General features: G+C 50.8%; 1 protein-coding gene across 19 annotated transcripts in view; it reads right to left on the bottom strand.

Annotated features, from left to right (window-relative positions):
* The window catches only part of ADAMTSL2 (ADAMTS like 2), a 29,984-nt gene extending 10,806 nt beyond the window's left edge, over positions 1 to 19,178 (bottom strand). Inside the window, exons 1-13 of one of the 19 annotated variants that reach the window (XM_075519481.1) lie at positions 18,780 to 18,930; positions 18,291 to 18,534; positions 17,142 to 17,259; positions 15,939 to 16,084; positions 15,216 to 15,291; positions 14,708 to 14,810; positions 12,841 to 12,986; positions 12,609 to 12,732; positions 11,571 to 11,651; positions 9,588 to 9,763; positions 8,268 to 8,610; positions 7,189 to 7,570; positions 1,251 to 1,354 (exon numbers count right to left, since the gene is read on the bottom strand). In XM_075519481.1, coding sequence (XP_075375596.1) covers positions 1,251 to 1,354; positions 7,189 to 7,570; positions 8,268 to 8,610; positions 9,588 to 9,763; positions 11,571 to 11,651; positions 12,609 to 12,732; positions 12,841 to 12,986; positions 14,708 to 14,810; positions 15,216 to 15,291; positions 15,939 to 16,084; positions 17,142 to 17,259; positions 18,291 to 18,460 — 1,969 coding nt within the window. In that variant the 5' untranslated portion in view covers positions 18,461 to 18,534; positions 18,780 to 18,930. Of the gene's footprint in view, positions 1 to 1,250; positions 1,355 to 7,188; positions 7,571 to 8,267; positions 8,611 to 9,587; positions 9,764 to 11,570; positions 11,652 to 12,608; positions 12,733 to 12,840; positions 12,987 to 14,707; positions 14,811 to 15,215; positions 15,295 to 15,938; positions 16,085 to 17,141; positions 18,032 to 18,191; positions 18,535 to 18,753 lie in introns of those variants that run through there. The other 18 variants (XM_075519483.1, XM_075519482.1, XM_075519485.1 and 15 more) reach the window with 18 other exon arrangements.

The following is a 19,178-nucleotide window of genomic DNA, read 5'->3' as shown; positions in this document are numbered from 1 at the left end:
TCTGGCTACAGGTAACAAGAATTGCAGCTCTCAGGAACATATGGTTTACATGAAACTAAAAAAGATCTACAGCTCTTGACATGGTATTGCTTCTCTGCGATATGTCATGAAGAAAAGGCAATGAGAAAGGAGAAATTTAAGTAAAACCTCTCTCTGCTAGCTGCAAGCCAGGGCAGAGCAGCCTAGCCCGGTCAAGGGGGAAATTTGTTCAGAGGGGATCAAAGAAGTTAAAAATGTCCCAGAAAACGTGGCTGACGAGATCCCAGGGAAAGGGACAGCTTGCGAAGCTCCTGCTGCCGGCACGCTGCAGGCATGTGTCCGCTGGACAAGAACAAATGCTTAAAAAATAAAATCCTTGCATTTGCTCCTTTAAGAGGTGTCCCTTCGATTGCAATCTCCTCTCTCCCCCTTTTTTCCTTCTTTCTAATTCCAGAAGCACGGCAGGATCTGGATTATTTCAGGGACGGTGCCACTGGAGAGCGGAGCAGGCGAGCACACGACCCACACGCATGCTTCATGGCAAGCGATGGGCTCGCAGGGGCCAGGACCCCCTAACCAAGGAGTAAAAGAGGAGAGAGATCAGGCGGCTTGAAGCTTTTTGGGGGTCAAAAAGGGGGAATTTATGCAAAAAGAATACAAGCTCGGTTTTGATATCCCTGGCATCTACGTCGCTGTTCCAGATTTACACCCTCGCAGCCGAGATCAGGCTCCAGGGTAGAAGGAGTGGGAGAAACAAAACAAAATCAAAAAGCCAAATGCTATTTTGTTTCCTGCCAGAGCTGAACAATCTTCAAAATTTCACTCTGTGGGGAAGCAGCTGAGCTTTTCAAACCCCTCTGAACAGTCAAAAAGGGGAGGAAGGAAAAAAAAAGGAGGCAATATGCTGAGACTCAGCCCAGGTTTGGGGGTCCTGCCGAGCCCCAGCGCGTCCCCGCTGGGCTGGGAAGCGAAGGCGATGTTCAGAGCTCCCCGAGGGAGAGCGTTTTGCAGGACGATGGACACGCTGGGCACAGCGCCCGGCCCCCGGCACACCCGCGAGGTTGGTGAGCTTTGCACGCCGCGCGCCCCGGCTCCTCTCCCCGTGTTCGCACCCGGGTGGAGCGGATTCGGGGTTGTGCTAAACCAGCTCCAGAGATCGTGAGATCCCCGACACATCACCAGGTCCTTCCCATCCCTAACAGACATAAAAGTGACTCACACACCAGGTGATTTCAGCGGTTGTGCAGACTTTGGCTGCTTCTTATAACTACCTGTGGTACATGTAGAGCTGCAGGGTTCATGGGAGGAAAGCTTCCACCTGTACATGTCAGCAGCACTCACACCTTGGCCCTTTCTTAACAACTTCAATCTGTTTCTAGCGATAAGCAAACAAAAAAAACAAACAAAAAACAAAACAAAAAAAAGGCATTTACAAGGCGAGCGGTGATAGGCCACGTCAGACACACACATCTGCCAGCAGGCTGCAGTTCGGTTGGGTTCGGGTTTGGGAGGGGATTTGCTTTGTTTGGCGTTGGGTTTGGTTTTTCTGATTTTTTTGGGGTTTGTTTGTTTGTTTTAATCGGTTTGGTTTGTTTCACAACATACCTGTCCTGAGCCCCAAGTAGAATCCCCAGCCCGGTTAGAGGCAGAGCTTCCACTGTCTAGAAATAGAGAGAATGGGATAAAAATACCCACAAGTAGAAACAGTTCAGAATTTAACAAAGTTTGCATTTTCTGCTCAAATACACCTGGCCCTCGGCATACAGCGACTAAAGGTGCAGTATCTCCTCCCCTGCGTCTCCAGGGCCGGGCACACCGACTCGTGCTGCTCAACGCAGCAGAGCTTTCGGCTGCTCAAATCTCAGCAGCTCACTCCTTCCGAAAGCCTACGCGTGGCACAGGAGTTCATAAGCTCGCTTCTCAAAGCGCACTTTGCTTTTAAATGCCAAGGCATGCCATTTGCCTACCCGCTGCTTTTGCCACTCTTGTTTTGGTTTATTTTAGAGAGGTAATTTGCATCTCTCATATCCACACTGTGCTCAAACACGTAATGCCATCGGGAAAGGAGTAACGGAGTCGGCCTGGTGTACGAAAAAGCATTTGTCAAAGCAAGAATAACAGCTTCTCCCAGTTCAGTGCATCCTACGTGCTGTAAGGTTGTAACACATCAGGGATACTGCACCTTTACAACAAAAGGCTTCAATTCTGTTCTCATACCTTTGTTCAAACCCTTGAAATGGCTACACTGAAATAGCGTACAAGGTTGTATCCTGACATCCAGTTGTCTCTGGCCTGGCGAGATATGCAGCTTGTATGATTTCTAGGCAGCAGAAGCTCTGAAATTGCCTTATTTAGTTGTTCGTAAGAAAAAGTTGAGGTCCAGTCTATCAAATCAACCTTTAAAAGGACACTGTTGAGAATCCAGCCGTTTCCTTTCGGACCCACCCTCCTTCCACCGCCAGCACTGAGCCTCCAGAAGGATTAAAAACAACAACAATCTCATTTTCCCTGTTGATTTTGCTCTGTCAGTTTGGCAAATGGTCGCTTCCTGGGTTTGAAATGGAACTGAAATGAATGTGAGTGGTTTTTGCAGAAAAATAACAACCTCAGCTCACTATAAATAGTGCTTTATCTGGCCAAAACAGCTCTGCCTGGGGACCCGCGTCAGCCCCCGATCCCGGCTGCCATCGGCGTGCTGCCTGCTGCCACCCAGCCAGGAGAGGGCTCACAAGATGACAGTTTTCAGTAAGATCCATTAAAGCATAGTCCACATCTGGGTTTTGTACTTTAATTTGCCTGGAAAACAGGGTATTACCTAGATCCTCCGGTCTATACCCTGCTCTCGGAGGCACCAAAAAACCACCAAGTTATCCCGTGACCGCGACTCCTCTCCCTTGAAAGGAGAAAATAAGCTTCAAAATAAGCTTTACACTACATCTGAGGACAGAAAATCTTTCAACAGTGTCCCTTTAATGTACGTGATCCTAAATAAAGAGCTTCTTCTATGCGTAACACGGTCGCAGGGACAAGTTCTTTCCAGACAAATCAGACATTTGGTCATAGGGCAGCATTTAGCTCTCTTACCATTTCAAGCAAAGACAAAACTGTCATTTTGTTCTCCTCTAAATGCAAACAGCAGCACATTGTCCTACAAAGCTGGTGTGGTTTTCCTCTTTTATTTTTTTCTCTTTATTATGAGCTTTATTATCAAGTCAAGTATTTTCTTCCCTGCCTGCACTTTGCTTCTGCTTTTCAAGCAAGCAACTGCACCAAAAAATAGCACCAGTCCCTCACCCCCAGCTGAGATCTGGGCTGCCCACCTTCCCAAAACAGTCCCCGTAGCAGAAGAATAATCCTAACAAGTGCACACGAACATGACAGATCAACGTCCAGAGTCCCTGGGCTCACATTTCTGTGTTTTACTTCAGTTTTTATTTTTAAGGAAAGGGGGAAACTCATGGCTGCTGTAGCAGGATCAGCCCTGGCTTCATACCACAGCATGGGCACAGGACAAAGGGTGCCTGGATCTGCCCCGGCATGCCGCAGAAAGACTTTAACTGCTCCAGGAGAGACAAAGCAGCGCTGCATCCCTACCACGGCACAAGAGCACCCACCCACCCACGCCAGCGGGGCTTGTTCCCAGAGAGGAACTCTAACACACCACAGTGGTGCAAGGTGCCCCTGTAACCGGGTAACTCGGTCCACGCTAAGAACTACAACAGTTTAGAATGAAATAAAATGCCCCAGCTCTAACCAACACTGTCCTGCATGTACGGACTGGCTGGTTACAGGCTGCAAAGAGATGATCCTCCCTTGCTTGTTCATTGACATGGAATGAAAAATGAGCAAAAAGTCACTGTCCATCCCAAACTGAGCCTGGGAAGGATTTGGGAGGTCTCAAGTCCAAGCTCCTGCCTAGAACTAGGCTGATCCCAATAAGAGACTGGGTCCTACAGGGCCTTGCACAGTCCAGTTTTGCCCATCTCCAAGGATGGGGATCCACCGCTCTGCCCCACACCGCTCTGCCCCGCACCCAGGGCAAGAGTTTTTCCCTTGTGCCCCATGGCCATTTCCTTCTGTGCAGCTTCTGGCTGTCCCCTCCACCACCCTTCCTCCTGGAGGAACAAGTCCAAGCCCCAATGCTCTTCACGTGCCTCATGCTCCAGCACCCTGCCCGTGACACGCCAGACCCAAAACCGCATCCCGCTGTCAGGATGGGCTTTATCCTGCTGTGCTGGGTGCCGGCAGGAGCTTTAACCCTGGCCTCAGTGAGCTGAGCTGGGGCTCCTCATCCATCATTCCCACCCAGGAGATACAGATTAGTGATTAGCATTACAATTGCAACTGGGCTTGAAGTAATAAATAGTCGGGGGAAGAGATAAAGGCCTGGGCACAAGCAGGCTGTCCCGACACGGTCCCTTCTGCCCTGTTCCCTGGAAGTGAGGCTTGCTCATCCCTGCGGTGGTGGCAGAAGAGCCAGACCCCAAGCCTGGAAACATGCCCGTCTCTCCCTCCTCCCCAGGTGCCCACACATGCGGACGCTCTAATTGTTGATGACATTGGATGCCCCAATTGCCGATGACATGTGCGTGTCCAGAGAAGGGCAACGGAGCTGGGGAAGGGTCTGGAGCACAAGGCTGATGGGGAGCGGCTGAGGGACCTGGGGTTGTTCAGCCTGGAGAAAAGGAGGCTGAGGGGAGACCTCATCGCTCTCTACAACTGCCTGAAAGGAGGGGGTAGAGAGGTGGGGTCGGTCTCTTCGCCCAGGTCACAAGTGATAGGACGAGAGGAAATGGCCTCAAGTTGCGCCAGGGGAGGTTTAGACTGGATATTAGGAAATTTTACTTCACCGAAAGGGTTGTCCAGCATTGGAACAGGCTGCCCAGGGCAGGGGTTGAGTCCCCATCCCTGGAGGTATCTAAAAGCCGTTTGGCTGAGGTGCTTAGGGACATGGTGTAGTGGTGGTCTGGGTAGTGTTAGGTTTACGGTTGGACCTGATGATATTAAAGGTCTTTTCCAACCTCTGCGATTCTGTGATTATGGGCTGGAGAGCAATGCCTCCGTGCAGTGGGTGAAGCTTCTTGAAACGAAGTGCAGGTTGTTTTGTTGCCTTCCCATCTCTCTTTTTTTTTTTTTTTTTTTTTATAAAAAGGCATGCCTCCAAAGGGCATGTTTCCTGCACTCCAGCTGCCCCACATCTGCCTCCACTGGCCTTTCAGCCACCCCCACAGCCCCTTGAGCCCAGCGAGCCAGAGCCAGGGAGGAGCTGAGCATCTCAGCCCAGACTACAGCCCCAGTGGGGCCTGGGTGCAGTGTTTCAGCTAGTGCAAGACTTGAACTAAACACCTTTTTTGGATATTAACATTTAGATCTGAAAAGTTCATATTTTATTTTAGAGTAGGGGGAAGAAGACAGAAGACTGTAGAATAACCAAGGGAAGAATGGAGGAAAAAAAGATGGCAATGGTGGGTGTCCTTCCTGAAGGGGTTTAAATCCCTGCCCTGCATCTTCGGTAGAGGGGCAAGCAGGGGTAGTGCAAGGAGCTTCTTAGTACCACAAAAAACCGCACTGGAGCCACTGACAGTCTTTTGTGATTTCAAGCTGCTCTGAAGTTTAAAGCATGTAAAGGTCCCCATATTCCCAGGAGGTAGGAAAGCGTTAGACCCCTTTAACAGCTACTGGGAGAGAGATGTGGGTGCAGGGTGCCAGGCAAGGCCACCCAGGAGCATGGTGGGGAGCAGGCGAGCCCCCTTCCTCGCTCCCATGGCACGGTAAGGCGGGGGAGCTGACGGCACTGCCCTCGCCCGTCAGGGTGCTAATGGAATGCCTGCTTTGGCAGCTGAAGGCAAAGTTTCCAAGCCAAGCCATGCCACCAGAAGAGATGATAGACTCAAGCCTTTGGCAATGTTTTAATGTTCTTACCATTAAGAAGTTTGTTGATACATTTGGCTGCATGGACATTTTCCTTAGCATAAGTTGCTTTAGCATAAGTTGCTTTAGCATAAGGCTAGTATAAGTTCTGGGTAAATACAGCTAACAATAACCAGAGAGCATCTGCTCAGTGCTTTACATCTTCTGAAGCTCAGCATCATAACCCATGTTTTACTGGTGGTGAAGACTGGGAGACAGAAGAGTCAAAGCAGGAGACCCACAGGGGAGGCTTGGGTGCCGTGGGCCCCAAACAAGCCCTGGGGGTGCACAGCAGGACCCCAATCCACAGCTGTGGGTCTGGGACCTGGATGACTCCCAAGGCCCTGATTTCAGTCCCAGCTATCCACAGATTGCTTTAATTTGTGGCTGCTCCCCAGAGAGCCCCAGGGCACCCCAAAAGACCCTAGACACAGACTTGTGGACAAGCACTATCCTGAGACTCCCCTTCACCCAGCCCATCTTGCCTGGATGAATTTTGCTGCTAAAGATAGATTAAGCCTTTTTTTTTTTTTTTTTTTTTAACCTTCCCAGTACATTTAACTCTACCACTCCAAACCAGCCACTCAAGGAATCCTGAAGTGACAGCCCTAATATCAGTCAGCGAGCTGCCACTGGAGAGCTTTTGATATTCTTGTCAGAGCAGTGACTAATTGCACTGCTTCTGCATCGACCAAGGTAGCAGAGCCAGCTATTTCGGCAGGCCCTACAGAAGAGCCCCTGTTGTCCTGCTCTGCCTCTCCAGCAGCAGTTAAGCAGGCAGGGCCGTGCCCGGGAGCTGCTGGAAGCATGTTCCTGCCAACACAAGTGAGGAGGATCATGGGTGGCAGTCAACAGGGTGGGTAAAAAGGGGCCAGGACCAACTTCTGCTGCATCAGAACTTGGAGGAAGGGGCCTTGGGAATCAGAGCAGGGTATCAGGAGAAGACAAAAGAAGAGGCTTCTTTATGGCCATGGCTCTGATAATGAGCTATGACAGGCAGAGAACAATGCCCAAGCTGACAGCCATCAGCACAGACTTGCCAACATCCCCACTAAGGAGGGCAGTGAGTTTTCCTCTTGCTTAAATGCTCTCTTGACTTTCTGCTCCCAAACCTCTGGCCCTTCCTTCCAAATTAACCCCCCGACAGAAAGCTTTCGCATAACATCATCCTACCCCCACTTACCGTCTGACTTCCAAAGCACATAGAAACCATGCAATGGGCTCTGCATTGAGTACAGGGCTATTATGAGTTGAGAAAAGCAACAAATAGGATTGACTATAGTTAAAGACGTCTCCTACCTTGCTTTGTGGGTTCTGTTCCCTTGAGGGCTGGTCATGGTGACAGTGGCATTTGAAAACGGCGTCTCTGCAGACGTGTTGATGGCTTTGCCGTTGCTCAGCTCCATGTAGGTGCTATTAATGGTGTAGGTCACAACGCCATCAGTGTCCTCGTAGTCAACATAGAGGCTGTCAATGTGTGACCCCACAGAGTTGATTGGGTCTCCTTGGGCAAAGATGCTGTTCATGGTCATGTTGAGCACCAACTCCTTGGAGTCCAAGGTCTTGTCCAGCAGCTTGTCCATGATGGCATTCTCCGAAAGGAATTCCCTGGAGGTGAACCTGGGGTCGAAGTCTCTGTCATCATGGTCTGTCTGGTAAGTAGACCTGGTTACGTTTGAATCTAGATTGGAGCCAACAGGGGGAAACAACAGTGACAACCACAAAATGCATTCAGGCTGGGAGGCGAAAGCAGCCCGGAGCAGCGGGGGCACGCTGGAGCCTTAGCAGCCACCCAGGAGGCTAGAGACAGGAGTTGGGGTCTTGGGGAGAGGGAATCCCATAGGGTTGTACCCCTTTGGGAAGAGGGTGCAGCTCTGTGGGTCTCAGGATGCTATCACATGGCCAGAGGAGAGCTCAGCACCTGCCAGCACTGCCCCAGGCAATAGCAGAGGTCAGAAAGGAAGATGCCCTCCTGGCCCCAGAGCCCATGCAGCCATGCTGGGAAAGCCCTCAAGGCAGTTTGGTGATGGGATGCCCAAGGGACTGGAGTGGGAAGGGGGTTGCTGGGGGCCAGGCAGAGGTGGGAGGTGATGGAAGATGTTGTGACGGGGACCTCTGTGCACCCAGGGCTCCCTCCTGTCTTTGGCATGAGGCAAAGCACAGCAGGGCACCGGCGGGGAGACCTTACCCATGGCCACCCCCCCACCCACCAGAAACCAGAACCTGAAGGGCAAAGAGGATTTATGAGCAGAGACATTTTAAAGAACTTTCCAAGGTTTCCAAAAAACAAACCAGCAGAATCACCAGAGGTAGAAACAGAGCGTTTCTCAACAAGAGCTCTGAGAAGCAGAACAGTGAGGCCCAAGTCTCCTCCTTACCTTGGGGTTGTTTGCCCTTCAGTTTTGGCTCACAGTCAATTGTTTCTGCTCTTTCATAGACCTCATTGGTTTCCTGACCTTTGCTCAAGTTTAAATCTTCCTCCGTGTCCTGCCTTCCAAACACCTGGTTCTCCAAGTCTATCCTTTCCCTGGAGATTTTCCCAAAATAGGTTGCATTGTGCTGGATAAAACCCAATGGCACATCCCCATCAAACTCTCTGCTTTCTTCGCTATCTGACTCAGAGAAGGTGTAGTAGATGGGCTGCAGATTTTTTGAGTGTGGCTTCCTCAGGAGGGTGTATTCAAACGTGATGGATGGATTCTTGCCATTTTGATTCCAGACCTAGCAAACAGATTAAATTATTAGTGGATGCAGTGAGTATATGGCACGCGAAGCTTGCGATTCATCTTGGACTTGACAGTTGGTGAGCATCTACTTTGCTATTTCCAATCTGCTTTCCATCCTATTGCCAACTTCCTACAACTGGAGCCCAGCACAATTTTCCAAGGGCTATTTGGCAGCGCTGCCCTGGGGATCAGCCCCAGCTCAGGCACTGGGAGATGCAGGTCACTCTCCCTCCTCTGCTGCTGAGCAACCAGAGACTTAGGAGAACCACTTCAGAAGGTACTGACCATCACTTGCAACCCCCTTTTTTTTTTGTGGCTTTATGGTGAATGAGGAGCATGCACACACACCCCTTCAGCTATTACATCCCCACTGGGGATGGGGACTCACAGTTGATCACTACAACATCTTTTACTGGTCCAGTGCTTTATAAGCACCCAAGTAGCCATCCCTTCCCCTTCCAGAGGGCTCTGGGGCTACATGGAAGACGGCCGCAGCTGGGCTATGGCTGGCTGCCCAGAAGAAAAATTAAATTACTTATCTTCACATGCCCGGTTTTAGATAGTTTGCTTTCAAGAAAGAGCGGGGTTTAAGTTTTGTGCACTTCTCTAAGCTATCTGGCCCAATTTTATTTTTACTTTTCCTGCCAGGTAACTTAGATGAAAATGCCAAGGAGTAGAAGAGAAATTCCCCCGCAGTGCCTGAGGCATCTTCTCCCTGCAGAGAGAGGGGTTACCAAGCCCACGTTCATTATTCACAGCCCTGCCTGCATCCGAGAGCACTGACGCAAATAAAATAGGTTCCTGCAAGGAACTGGGCACAGGCACTGCTCCCACTCCCCTCCTCAAGCTGCCCAGAAAAGCTGGGAAACCATGGCAGGACTCTGCTCCCACGCCCACCCCTTCCTCGATCCAACATAGATTTTCCCTTCCCCATCACCCCCAGCCTTGCAAACTTGAAAAGTCAAAGCACACCATTATATTCAGCCCTTGATTTGTCGGTCCTTGCGCAACAATATACTCTATGCCGGTCTCATAAACATCCATGGGCCTGCGGTACTTGAACACCGTGCCTGCAATGTTGAAGTTCTTTGGACTGTCAACTTTGTAGTTCCCATTGAAGAAATAGTACCCAGCTTCATCAGCCACAGCTTCAAACGAGAGAGAAAAATCAGTGCCATCACATGGAAGAGCAGAGGTATGCAATATTGCCACTCGTTCATTCAGGGGATAACATTATTAGAGCGTCACAGTCACAAAACAAGTTGTTTCTCCTACATTACAACGCATTTGTCACCCACTTCCAACACATATCATGCGAGTATGTGCCCAGAGTTCTGGGCCATGCGTCCCTCTACATTGCAAGCTCCTGGGTATGTGGCTTACACTAGTCCATGGCTCCTCTCACCCTTTTGGCACTACCACAGCATGAACATTTAATAATCACAGCTCTGCAGACTATAAGCAGACTGTCAGACGGCCAACAGCAGGAGTCACCTCCTTGGGAGCACTGAGCTGATGCCACCTGACCCAGCAGTGGCCCAGGACAGGTCACAGAATCGTATAGGTTGGAAGAGACCTTTAAGATCATCGAGTCCAACCGTAAACTCAACACTACCAAGCCCACCACTACACCATGTCCCTAAGCACCTCAGCCAATCATCCTTTAAATACTTCCAGGGCTGGCAACTCAACCACTTCCCTGGGCAGCCTGTTCCAGTGCTGGACAACCCTTTCAGTGAAGAAAAATTTCCTAATATCCAGTCTAAACCTCCCCTGGCACAACTTGAGGCCATTTCCTCTTGTCCTATCACTTGTGACCTGGGAGAAGAGACCGACCCCACCTCTCCACAACCTCCTTTCAGGCAGCTGTAGAGAGTGATGAGGTCTCCCCTCAGCCTCCTTTTCTCCAGGCTAAACAGTCCCAGGTCCCTCAGCCGCTCCCCATCAGCCTTGTGCTCCAGACCCTTCCCCAGCTCCGTTGCCCTTCTCTGGACACGCTCCAGCCCCTCAATGTCTCTGTTGTGGTGGGGGGCCCAAAACTGAACACAGCATTCGAGGTGCGGCCTCACCAGTGCCGAGTACAGGGGCACCATCACTTCCCTACTCCTGCTGGCCACGCTATTTTTGATACAAGCCAGGATGCCATTGGCTTTCTTGGCCACCTGGGCACACTGCTGGCTCATATTCAGCCGGCTGTCAACCAACACCTCCAGGTCCTTTTCCACCAGGCAGCTTTCCAGCCACTCTTCCCCAAGCCTGTAGCGTTGCATGGGGTTGCTGTGGCCCAAGTGCAGGACCTTGCACTTGGCCTTGTTAAACCTCATACAATTGACCTCAGCCCATCGATCCAGCAGATCCAGGTCATGCAGAGCTAGCGCAGGAACTGGACTAAATCAAGCCTTTTTCATTCAAGCCTTCCTGCACATGGCCACGAGCCTCTGAGGCAGCAGAGCATGATAGTAGCAAATGTGCTTCTCTTGGGCAAGTCCAGATTTTTCCACACTCCTCCTGAGCAGCTCTGCCATCTCCATCGTGAGATGGACAGTGTGGCCACCAACACTTCAGTGAGGCAACACGTAGGTCACATCTCCTTGGTGCTGTTGTCATGTGGCCGTTGCACATTCCCCGAGCAGGAGAAGATCAAGAGGATCACAAGAGAGGTGAAGTCACTTGGCTATCTGTGATCCGGCACCAGCCTGTTTGTCATACCACACCGAAGTAGCAATAATATTGACCAACAGTTTCTGTATTAAAGCAATCAAAGTGTTGATATATACGGCCCAGGTGCTCAGACGGCAGAGAGGAGAAATGCACTGGCTTAGACAACGCGGTTGTGATTTACATTGACTGGATTTAGCTCATGTCTGCAATAAAACTACATTCAGCTTCGCATTGGAAAAAGCATTAGCTAGAATAGGCATGCATGCTAGGGAAGTACCAAGAGGTTATACACACCCAGAACATCTGCAGATTTTTTCCGTTCTACTATCTGGATATCCCTTGCTCCAGCAGGAATGTGCGTTACCAGAGAATAGCCTACGGGAAACTACAGATTAATGAAAGGAACTTTGTAACAAATAATCTGAACGAAACACTCGGTAGTCAATACTGCAATATATCAAGCAAACTGGCCTTGATCCAAAATTGTTTTTAAGGAGTTATGGATTAAAAACACTCCTAATGTTGATAACTGTTAGGCTGCAAACAGGACCTTATCAATAATAGAAAAGAAAAACACGTGAACTATGCATCCTGGTTTATGGTGGAAAAACTCAGCCAAGGGGGGGAAAAGATGCAATCCTTATATGCGCAAATATCACGTTTTCTAAACTGGTGTAAGAAAATACACCTGAAGACTGCTTTGAGAGCCAGAGAAGCTGTCCCGTGGTTCAGAATTGAACCCTGTGCTAGCCAGTCTTCCCAAAACCCCAGCAAGAGATTACAGCTTGTTTCTTCTCCGACTCCCCTTTGCTTAGCCCTAGGTAAGTAACGGGACGAGTCCTCCTAAGGCCACAGAAGTTCCTGCAGCTTGCTCCATCTTAAACTGATCCTCAGAGAGCATTAATCATTATTCCCGAGTTAGATTGCTATACTCGGGACAAGTAGGTTCTGTTGCTTTACATCACACTGATTTTGGAAATCCTGGTCTTTCAAAATATCCTCGCTTCCTGTTATTACAAATCATTTATTTCTAGTCTTACTGGGTCATGAGAAAGAAGACTAAAATAGACACCAGCCTCTTGCATAACCCTTTTGCACCATTCAGCATCAGAGGCCTCAGGCTTCTGACAAGCGCCAGGCAAAGTTACTGATTTTCTTTTGAGAAGGCTTTCCCTGCCCAAATTTAGGAGTGGCATTAACACACATAGAGCACGTGGGAAAAACTGAAGCAGGGCAGGCGGTAAGAGCTGAAAGCAATTTACCAAAGAATAAGTACATTTAAAAAAATAGCCCTCTGATACAAATAAAGCAAAAGGTCCCCAAAAGCCTTACCAAGATGAGAATTTCCTTTCCGGTAACTGCCAGTCACGTGAGTGCAGCTGCTCCCATCTCCTTGGCAAACTCCACATTTATCCAAGGTGTGGGTGGAAAAGAGAACGCCATCGCATCCAATCGGCTAAAAAAAACAAATGCACAAATAGAGTATTGAGGGTCAGGCAAACGTCGCACCCATTGTAATTTTCTGAATGCTACTAACAATATTTTTGCTATAATGTTTAACAACCTCACATTTTCCAGACACGCAAACCCCTCGGAAATCAGTGTATTTGCAGGATGTTCCATCCCGAGCCTGAACCATTAACTGTCTCTGACCATCCACAGTGGTGCAATGGAGGTCACAGGGCTTGCTAGAAATGTGAACATAGTCATCTAAGGGGAAAGGATATAAAGATATATTCAAAACAGCAGAAACACAATAACTTTCATCCTACCAATGTCAATGAATCTCTGCCAAGCTAAACAACAGCAGCAACAGCACAATTGCACAGCAGCCAGCAGTTCAGAAGCTACCATCTCTTGTGTTTCAGGCTGAACAGGAGATTGCGCTTCTGACAGCGTGACAGCCCACTGCTGCAAACCCTTGCACAGCCAGGCAGTCCCCTCTGCTGCCAGGAACAGACGCGCCCGGGGACGCTAGCGGTACCCCTAACGTCAGCCCAGGGCAGGCACCGAAGCAGCTACAGCCACTATTCCGTGCAAGGACTTGCAGTAGTGATATATGTACACATTTCACAAAGACATACGCGTGTTCGCATATCAACGTTTAATACACGAGTTAAATTAACACAGATATACTGTTATAAATACATATACAAGTAAGACTATAGTCAAAACCATAGCAGCTTACAACACAAGAACTTTTCCATAAGCATTCACCCAAGTTGGACTTAGTTCGCCCTTTGCTTTCTGCGGGCAACTGGCTGGCTGCATCCACTGGCACAGTAAGTCCCACATTTTATAATATCCGCAGGAAGCAAATGACAAATTCATATTTGCGTCAGAAACCCAGTGCTAAGTGTTGAACTCCGCCAACTAGTGAGCGGTCATATACCCACTGGCCTGCGTGCCCAAGCAAGACAGCATCAATGCCAAAACATTATTCTGCAAATCCCCCAGGAGCCACGTGAACGCCTGCTAAAACACAAAACAATTCACTGTAACGATTCTGGTGAATCATCTTGAAGAGCAAATATGTTTAAAGAAATTGTCACCTTGCCATAGGAAAGGGACAAAAGCAGCCCAGTAGCTAGAGCTAACCAGGCTGCCATGGGCCAAGTTCTACCACGCGGACCCTGCCAAGAAGGCTGGCGAGACGGGGGCTTGTTTCACAGAAAAGGAGGCAACAAGTAATTTCATATGCAGCAATTTCAGCATAGTTGTTCTAGGTACATACAGAGACCCCTAAAATAAGAAATTTGCATTAGATCCCATCTCTCTTTTTAGACACCCAAATGGCATTGTGAATCTGAAGAATGAGCACTCAGGAGCCTCCTCCTCAGGAGAAGGGGGTCCTGGGTTCCCAACAGCTCTAAGAATTGGCCATGATTTTTGTTTAATGCTTGATTTTGCTGGGAGTTAGGCGCCTAAAAATTAAATAAAATCTCAGTCTCCAACTCCTAAGTTCTTTCCGCAATTCTGTGTCGCTCACCCCGGATGACCGAACTGACCGACTGCATCTCTGTGACATTTGACAGAGCACACGAAGGGTGTGGGAGTTAGCAAATGTCACCAAAATGCAACGTGGCCAGTAATTGCCCCAGCTCAAAGGACATTTGTTCGGGAGAGCCGGACTCTCCCTGCCAGCACAGTCCATCACCCCATGCTCTCGCATCCTCCTCCAGCCTTCCAGATCTCTGGTCCTCGGGAGCTGTGACCAACACAGGCCACAGCCATAAATTCACGTTGTTATTTTATTTTTAAGCTACCCTGCAGCTGCAAAACACTCCTTTGAACTCGGGAGACAGCTGATTATGTCTCTGAAAAAATCACTTTAAAACAGCAGAGGAGGAGCCTTCCTGCAGGCTATAGCATCATAACTATCAAAATATTTTGGCTAAGCATTATGAAACACACAAAGAATGTCTTGTTACCAGGATATAAAGGTTTCCATTGATACGTTCTGCCGTTATACACATGGGAGTTAAATGATGAACACTGCTCCTCTCGAAAGCTCCTTCCGTTTGCAGGGCACTCCTAGAATGGGATACATTAATATCCTGATGAAAACAAAATGCGGGAAAGGTTTCTGGCACATCTCAACCGGCTGCAGGGAGCGTTTCCATCGCCTGCCCCATCCAGAGCCACATCCTCCTCCTCCTCCTCCCTCTGCAGGGACAGCCAGGGGAAGCCCCGGGAGGTGGTGCAGGAATCACCCGCCGGGTTTTGCGGCCCCCAGCGCAGGCAAAAGGCCCAAAGCCCCAACACAAGGGTGATGGGCACCAAAGAAGAGAACTCCAGTTGCTTGGAGGGGTAACAGGGTGACAGCTACAGGACAAATGGCGTCCCCTCTGAGAGGCCCAGAAGTGCCATTGCACGAAGCAAGCATGACTTCCCACATTTTGTATCAAGTGTTCCCGATGAGACAAAGGATATCCTTACTTGTACTTTGCAGAGCTGGTATCTTTTGGATGTTCCAGTGCAAGTTTTATTAGCCAGCCCACTCACTGACTTTCTTCTGAATAAAGAAATGATGGTTAGACAGGGGTCAGAAACCCTTCTTTTCCCTTTTTTAAATATATTTGTCCCCTGCTTCTCTAAGAGCGGTCTCCATGGAGCGGAGCCACACAGAGATCTATCACGGTCTCACTGGAGTTGATAGCAAAGGTCCCTCTGGCTTTGTTACCTGCAGCATCAACTATTCTTATTACAGAATCCTAGGAGGTATCTCAGGGACGAGGGCGTGGGGACAAGGTTTGCAAGGCACCTTCTGGCAACCACACAGCCCAGAGAAGGCAGAGCCATGCACAGAGCAGCCGGGATCAGGGGGTCCCCAACCAGCCCTGCACCACGGTGCCCTCGCTGCTGTGCCCAGAAGCCTTGAGAACGGGGGGCTTACGCTGCATCTGCTGCCCACCTGCACTAATCCCCGCAGGAGAAACCTCAGGGCCAGCACAGGAAGAGCTTGGCTGGTCCTCCCGGCTGGGATGCCCAGGGCACAGCATCCTCATGGCAGCACGTTGGGGCACACTTACCTTCTGCACAAGCAGGGTTTGCCAGACAACCCCTTTTCACCAGTGCTTATCTACTGAGCAATGACCTTCTGGATCAAGTCCACCTCCAATACGCTGGAGCTGCCCACACCCTGGCAGGCGGGCACCGTACCTCTGCCGCAGGCAGTGCCTCTCCTGGGACTTGACGCCTCCCCCGCAGGTCCTGGTACACGCCGTCCACTTGGTCCACTCGCCCCACCAGTACGCGGTGACGTCCGCCCCTTCCTCCAGGCTGTTGGAGGTCTGCGTCAGGTCCTGCTCGAAGCATCAGGCAGGTGGGGGAGAGAAGCGGCCGTCAGCATGGGCCCCGCAGAGCCTGCGCGGGGGGGCCGAGGGCATCCCCCGCCCAGCCTGCCCTGAGCGAACAGGGCATTTCCTTCTCCATCTGAGGTCAAGCCTGAGACTTCCATCTTGCAAGAAACCCCGCATTTTTCCAATTGTGTTTTCATTACAAATTGGAATGAAATGGCAATATTTGGGATTCCTCAGGAAAGGAAGCGTTCATTGTTTCGCTCAGTTGGCAAAACCGAGCTCCCAAACAACCCTAAACCCTCAAAGTCTTTTGGTGCTCTCTGACTCCTGCTCCGCAGCGAATTCAGGGAGCTGAAGAGCCAGCTGCAGCCAAAAGCTTCACTGAAAGCTTAAGCAAACCCTTGCAAAACCACTCTGCAGTGGGACAGCATGCCAGCCGATGCTAGCAGGCTGGAGGAGCCCATGCGCTCTCTTTGCAAGTACAGGTTTGTCACTTCAGGAGGGTCCTTGACACCCCCACCTCCCACCCCTCAGCCATGGCAGGCAGCAGTGTGACCACGCAGAGGGCAAAGGAGCTGCTCCACCGGCAGCGTCACCGCCACACGCCTGCGCTCGGTAAGGCATTCGCATCCCTTCACAAGGGGCGCAGAACCTCCCGGGGGGTCCCAGCTACTGCTCGTTGCAGGGGGAGGGATGTATTTTTCCATCCAGAATCACCTGCTGGTTAGGGGAGTTCTATTAATTCTGTATTTACTGGGAAAGGGATAATAATATTCCATGCAAAGTAAATGAAAGCTCCAACCACTGCAGGGACTGAGGAAGCGGTGCTCACCCAAGAGCAGGGCATGGCTTTTCAGAGTGCTGGAAGTGATCTGTGCACGCTCTTAGACACAGAAGGTACAATTTAAGTCCAGACTAAAGAGCTAAGCCAAGTCATATGTCCTCACACTTGCTGGAGACCTGATGCATGCACAGACCAGTCCTACAAGTCCCAGGGGTGACCCATCCCAGACACCACGCCATTTTAAAGCCCAGGGACCCCCCAGCAAGGCGACGCGCTTACCTGAGCTATCACAAAGGCAAAGGCAACGTTGCCCACAAGAAGAAGGGCCAGGGTGCCTTTCAGCTGGGATCGCGCACTGATGGAGATGCTGCTCCACCTCCACTTAGATATCTTCATCCTACAAAGCAACCAAACACCACGCTAAGCAAAACTCCCATTCAGCCCCAGGGCCCGTCGAGAGCAGGGGCTGCTTTGCAGCCTGGGTTACACAGCACACTCCTTCAGCACTCCCGGTCAGCTAAGCGACACCAACCACCAGCGACTGCAAGGGCTTGATCCTGAAGTTATATTTAATTAGTGGAAGCATTAACACAGTACAGGTTCACATCCCATCTCGGTTGCTATCTTCCAAACCACAACTTTGCACTGGTTCCCAGTGGCTGCACCTGATACCACCAGTGCGAGCTGAGGTTCCAAGCCTGTCTTGGACGAGAGCGTGGCTTACACCGAAGCAAGCACTGCACAAGAGGCAGCGAGTAACAAGAAGTGTCCCTGGATCTATAAGAGTAGTGCATTTAAATATCCCCATTTACAGAATTGTTCCTAGAAGAATGAGATGAAAGGCTTCATAAACAAAAAAATGCAATTAACAGCCATTATTTTTCCTGTTTTCATTTGTTCCACTCTAATTCCCACAAATTCCCAGGGAAGAAGCCTGCTCTTATAGAAAAGAAACCACCCACAATTAAAGAGCAGAAATGAAGTATCCCAAGTGTCAGCCTTTCATCTCCTTCTCCATCTGCCTCATGAAAGAGTAACCCAGAATGGCATTTTCTTAAATAAAACCCAGCTCAAAACCACAATACGTTTTATTGTGAACCTCACTGCAAGAGCCAGAAAGGAGCAGGTTTCAGGAAATCATGCTTCCAGGCAATCAAAGCAGCTCATGTCTGTAAGAAAAAGAAAAAAAAAAAATATTCTCCCCTAAGCTAATTTCCCTTGAAAAGTAACTAGACAGTATCTCTGGGAAGCAGGGAAGTGGGAGAGGTGCTGCTCCTGGGGAGAGAGGGCAGGACTGCAGACCTGCAACATAAAGAGCTTCTTTCCTACCCCTTTTTTTCTTCTTGCAAGGGCTTTTGTAGCAGTTTTGGAAACGCAGAATTGCCGGCGATGCCAGCACGGCTTTGGTATCTGGCTTAGAGAAATTACCAGAGGGCTTCCAGGTCCCCAGCTCCGCTTTGCGGTCGCCCCAGGGTAGAGGTCCAGCATGCAAAAGACACTTTCCAAGAGGCAGATCCATTGATTAATGGAAGCCCAGAGCGCTTGGCTGGGGATCCCGGGGACAGGTGGCTGAGACTTGCCTTACACTTGGTTTTCATTAAGGCTTCCAGACACTTCTGACTCAAAGCCAGTAACAGAGCTCGCTCAGAGTTTATCCTAGAGGCGGTCAGAGCTGCATGTTTAAATAGAAGAAAAATTAAAGAAGGGGGGGGAGGGATGTCGCCGACGAGCATCGCGGAGCCGGTACCGGAGGGAGCCCCGCGGCAGCCCGCAGACCTGCCGGCGGCGGGAGGGCGATGCCGGCGTGGCGGCGGGCGGGAGAGCCGCGCCGGGCAGCGCTGCCGGGGCTCGGCCCCCAGCGGAGCGGGCAGCGGGGAGCGAAGGGTCCGACCCCCGCGGGGCCGGGACGGGCCGTACCTGGAGGCGGCGGGGCCGGGCGGGGCGATGCTCCGGGGCCGGGCGGTAGCGGCGGCGCGGAGCAGCGGCGGCGGCGGCAGCCCCAGACGCTCGCTCCCTCCCTCCTTCTCCCTCTCCGACTTCAAAGGGCAGCCAAAAGCGCCGGGGCTTCCAGCGAGGAGGAGCCGCCGCAGTGGCTCCCCCCAGCCCGCGCCGGCCGCTCTTATAGCGGCAGGGCTGTGCGTGGAAGGGGGGGAGCGGGCGGAATTCACACCTCTCGGCCCGGGATGCCCCCACCCCGGTTAACCCCTCGCCTCCCCCGGCGCCGGCCCGCGGCCGCCAGCCGGTTTCCTGCGGCGAGGCCGGGGGGGGGGGGGGGCACGGGCGGGGGCAGCCCGCACGCATGCGTCCCCGCCGCCG

The sequence above is a fragment of the Mycteria americana genome, chromosome 17 (assembly GCF_035582795.1).
Source record: "Mycteria americana isolate JAX WOST 10 ecotype Jacksonville Zoo and Gardens chromosome 17, USCA_MyAme_1.0, whole genome shotgun sequence".
NCBI lineage: Eukaryota > Metazoa > Chordata > Aves > Ciconiiformes > Ciconiidae > Mycteria > Mycteria americana.
The sequence above is the reverse complement of the archived record's forward strand: the minus strand, read 5'-3'. Positions and strand labels throughout refer to the sequence as shown.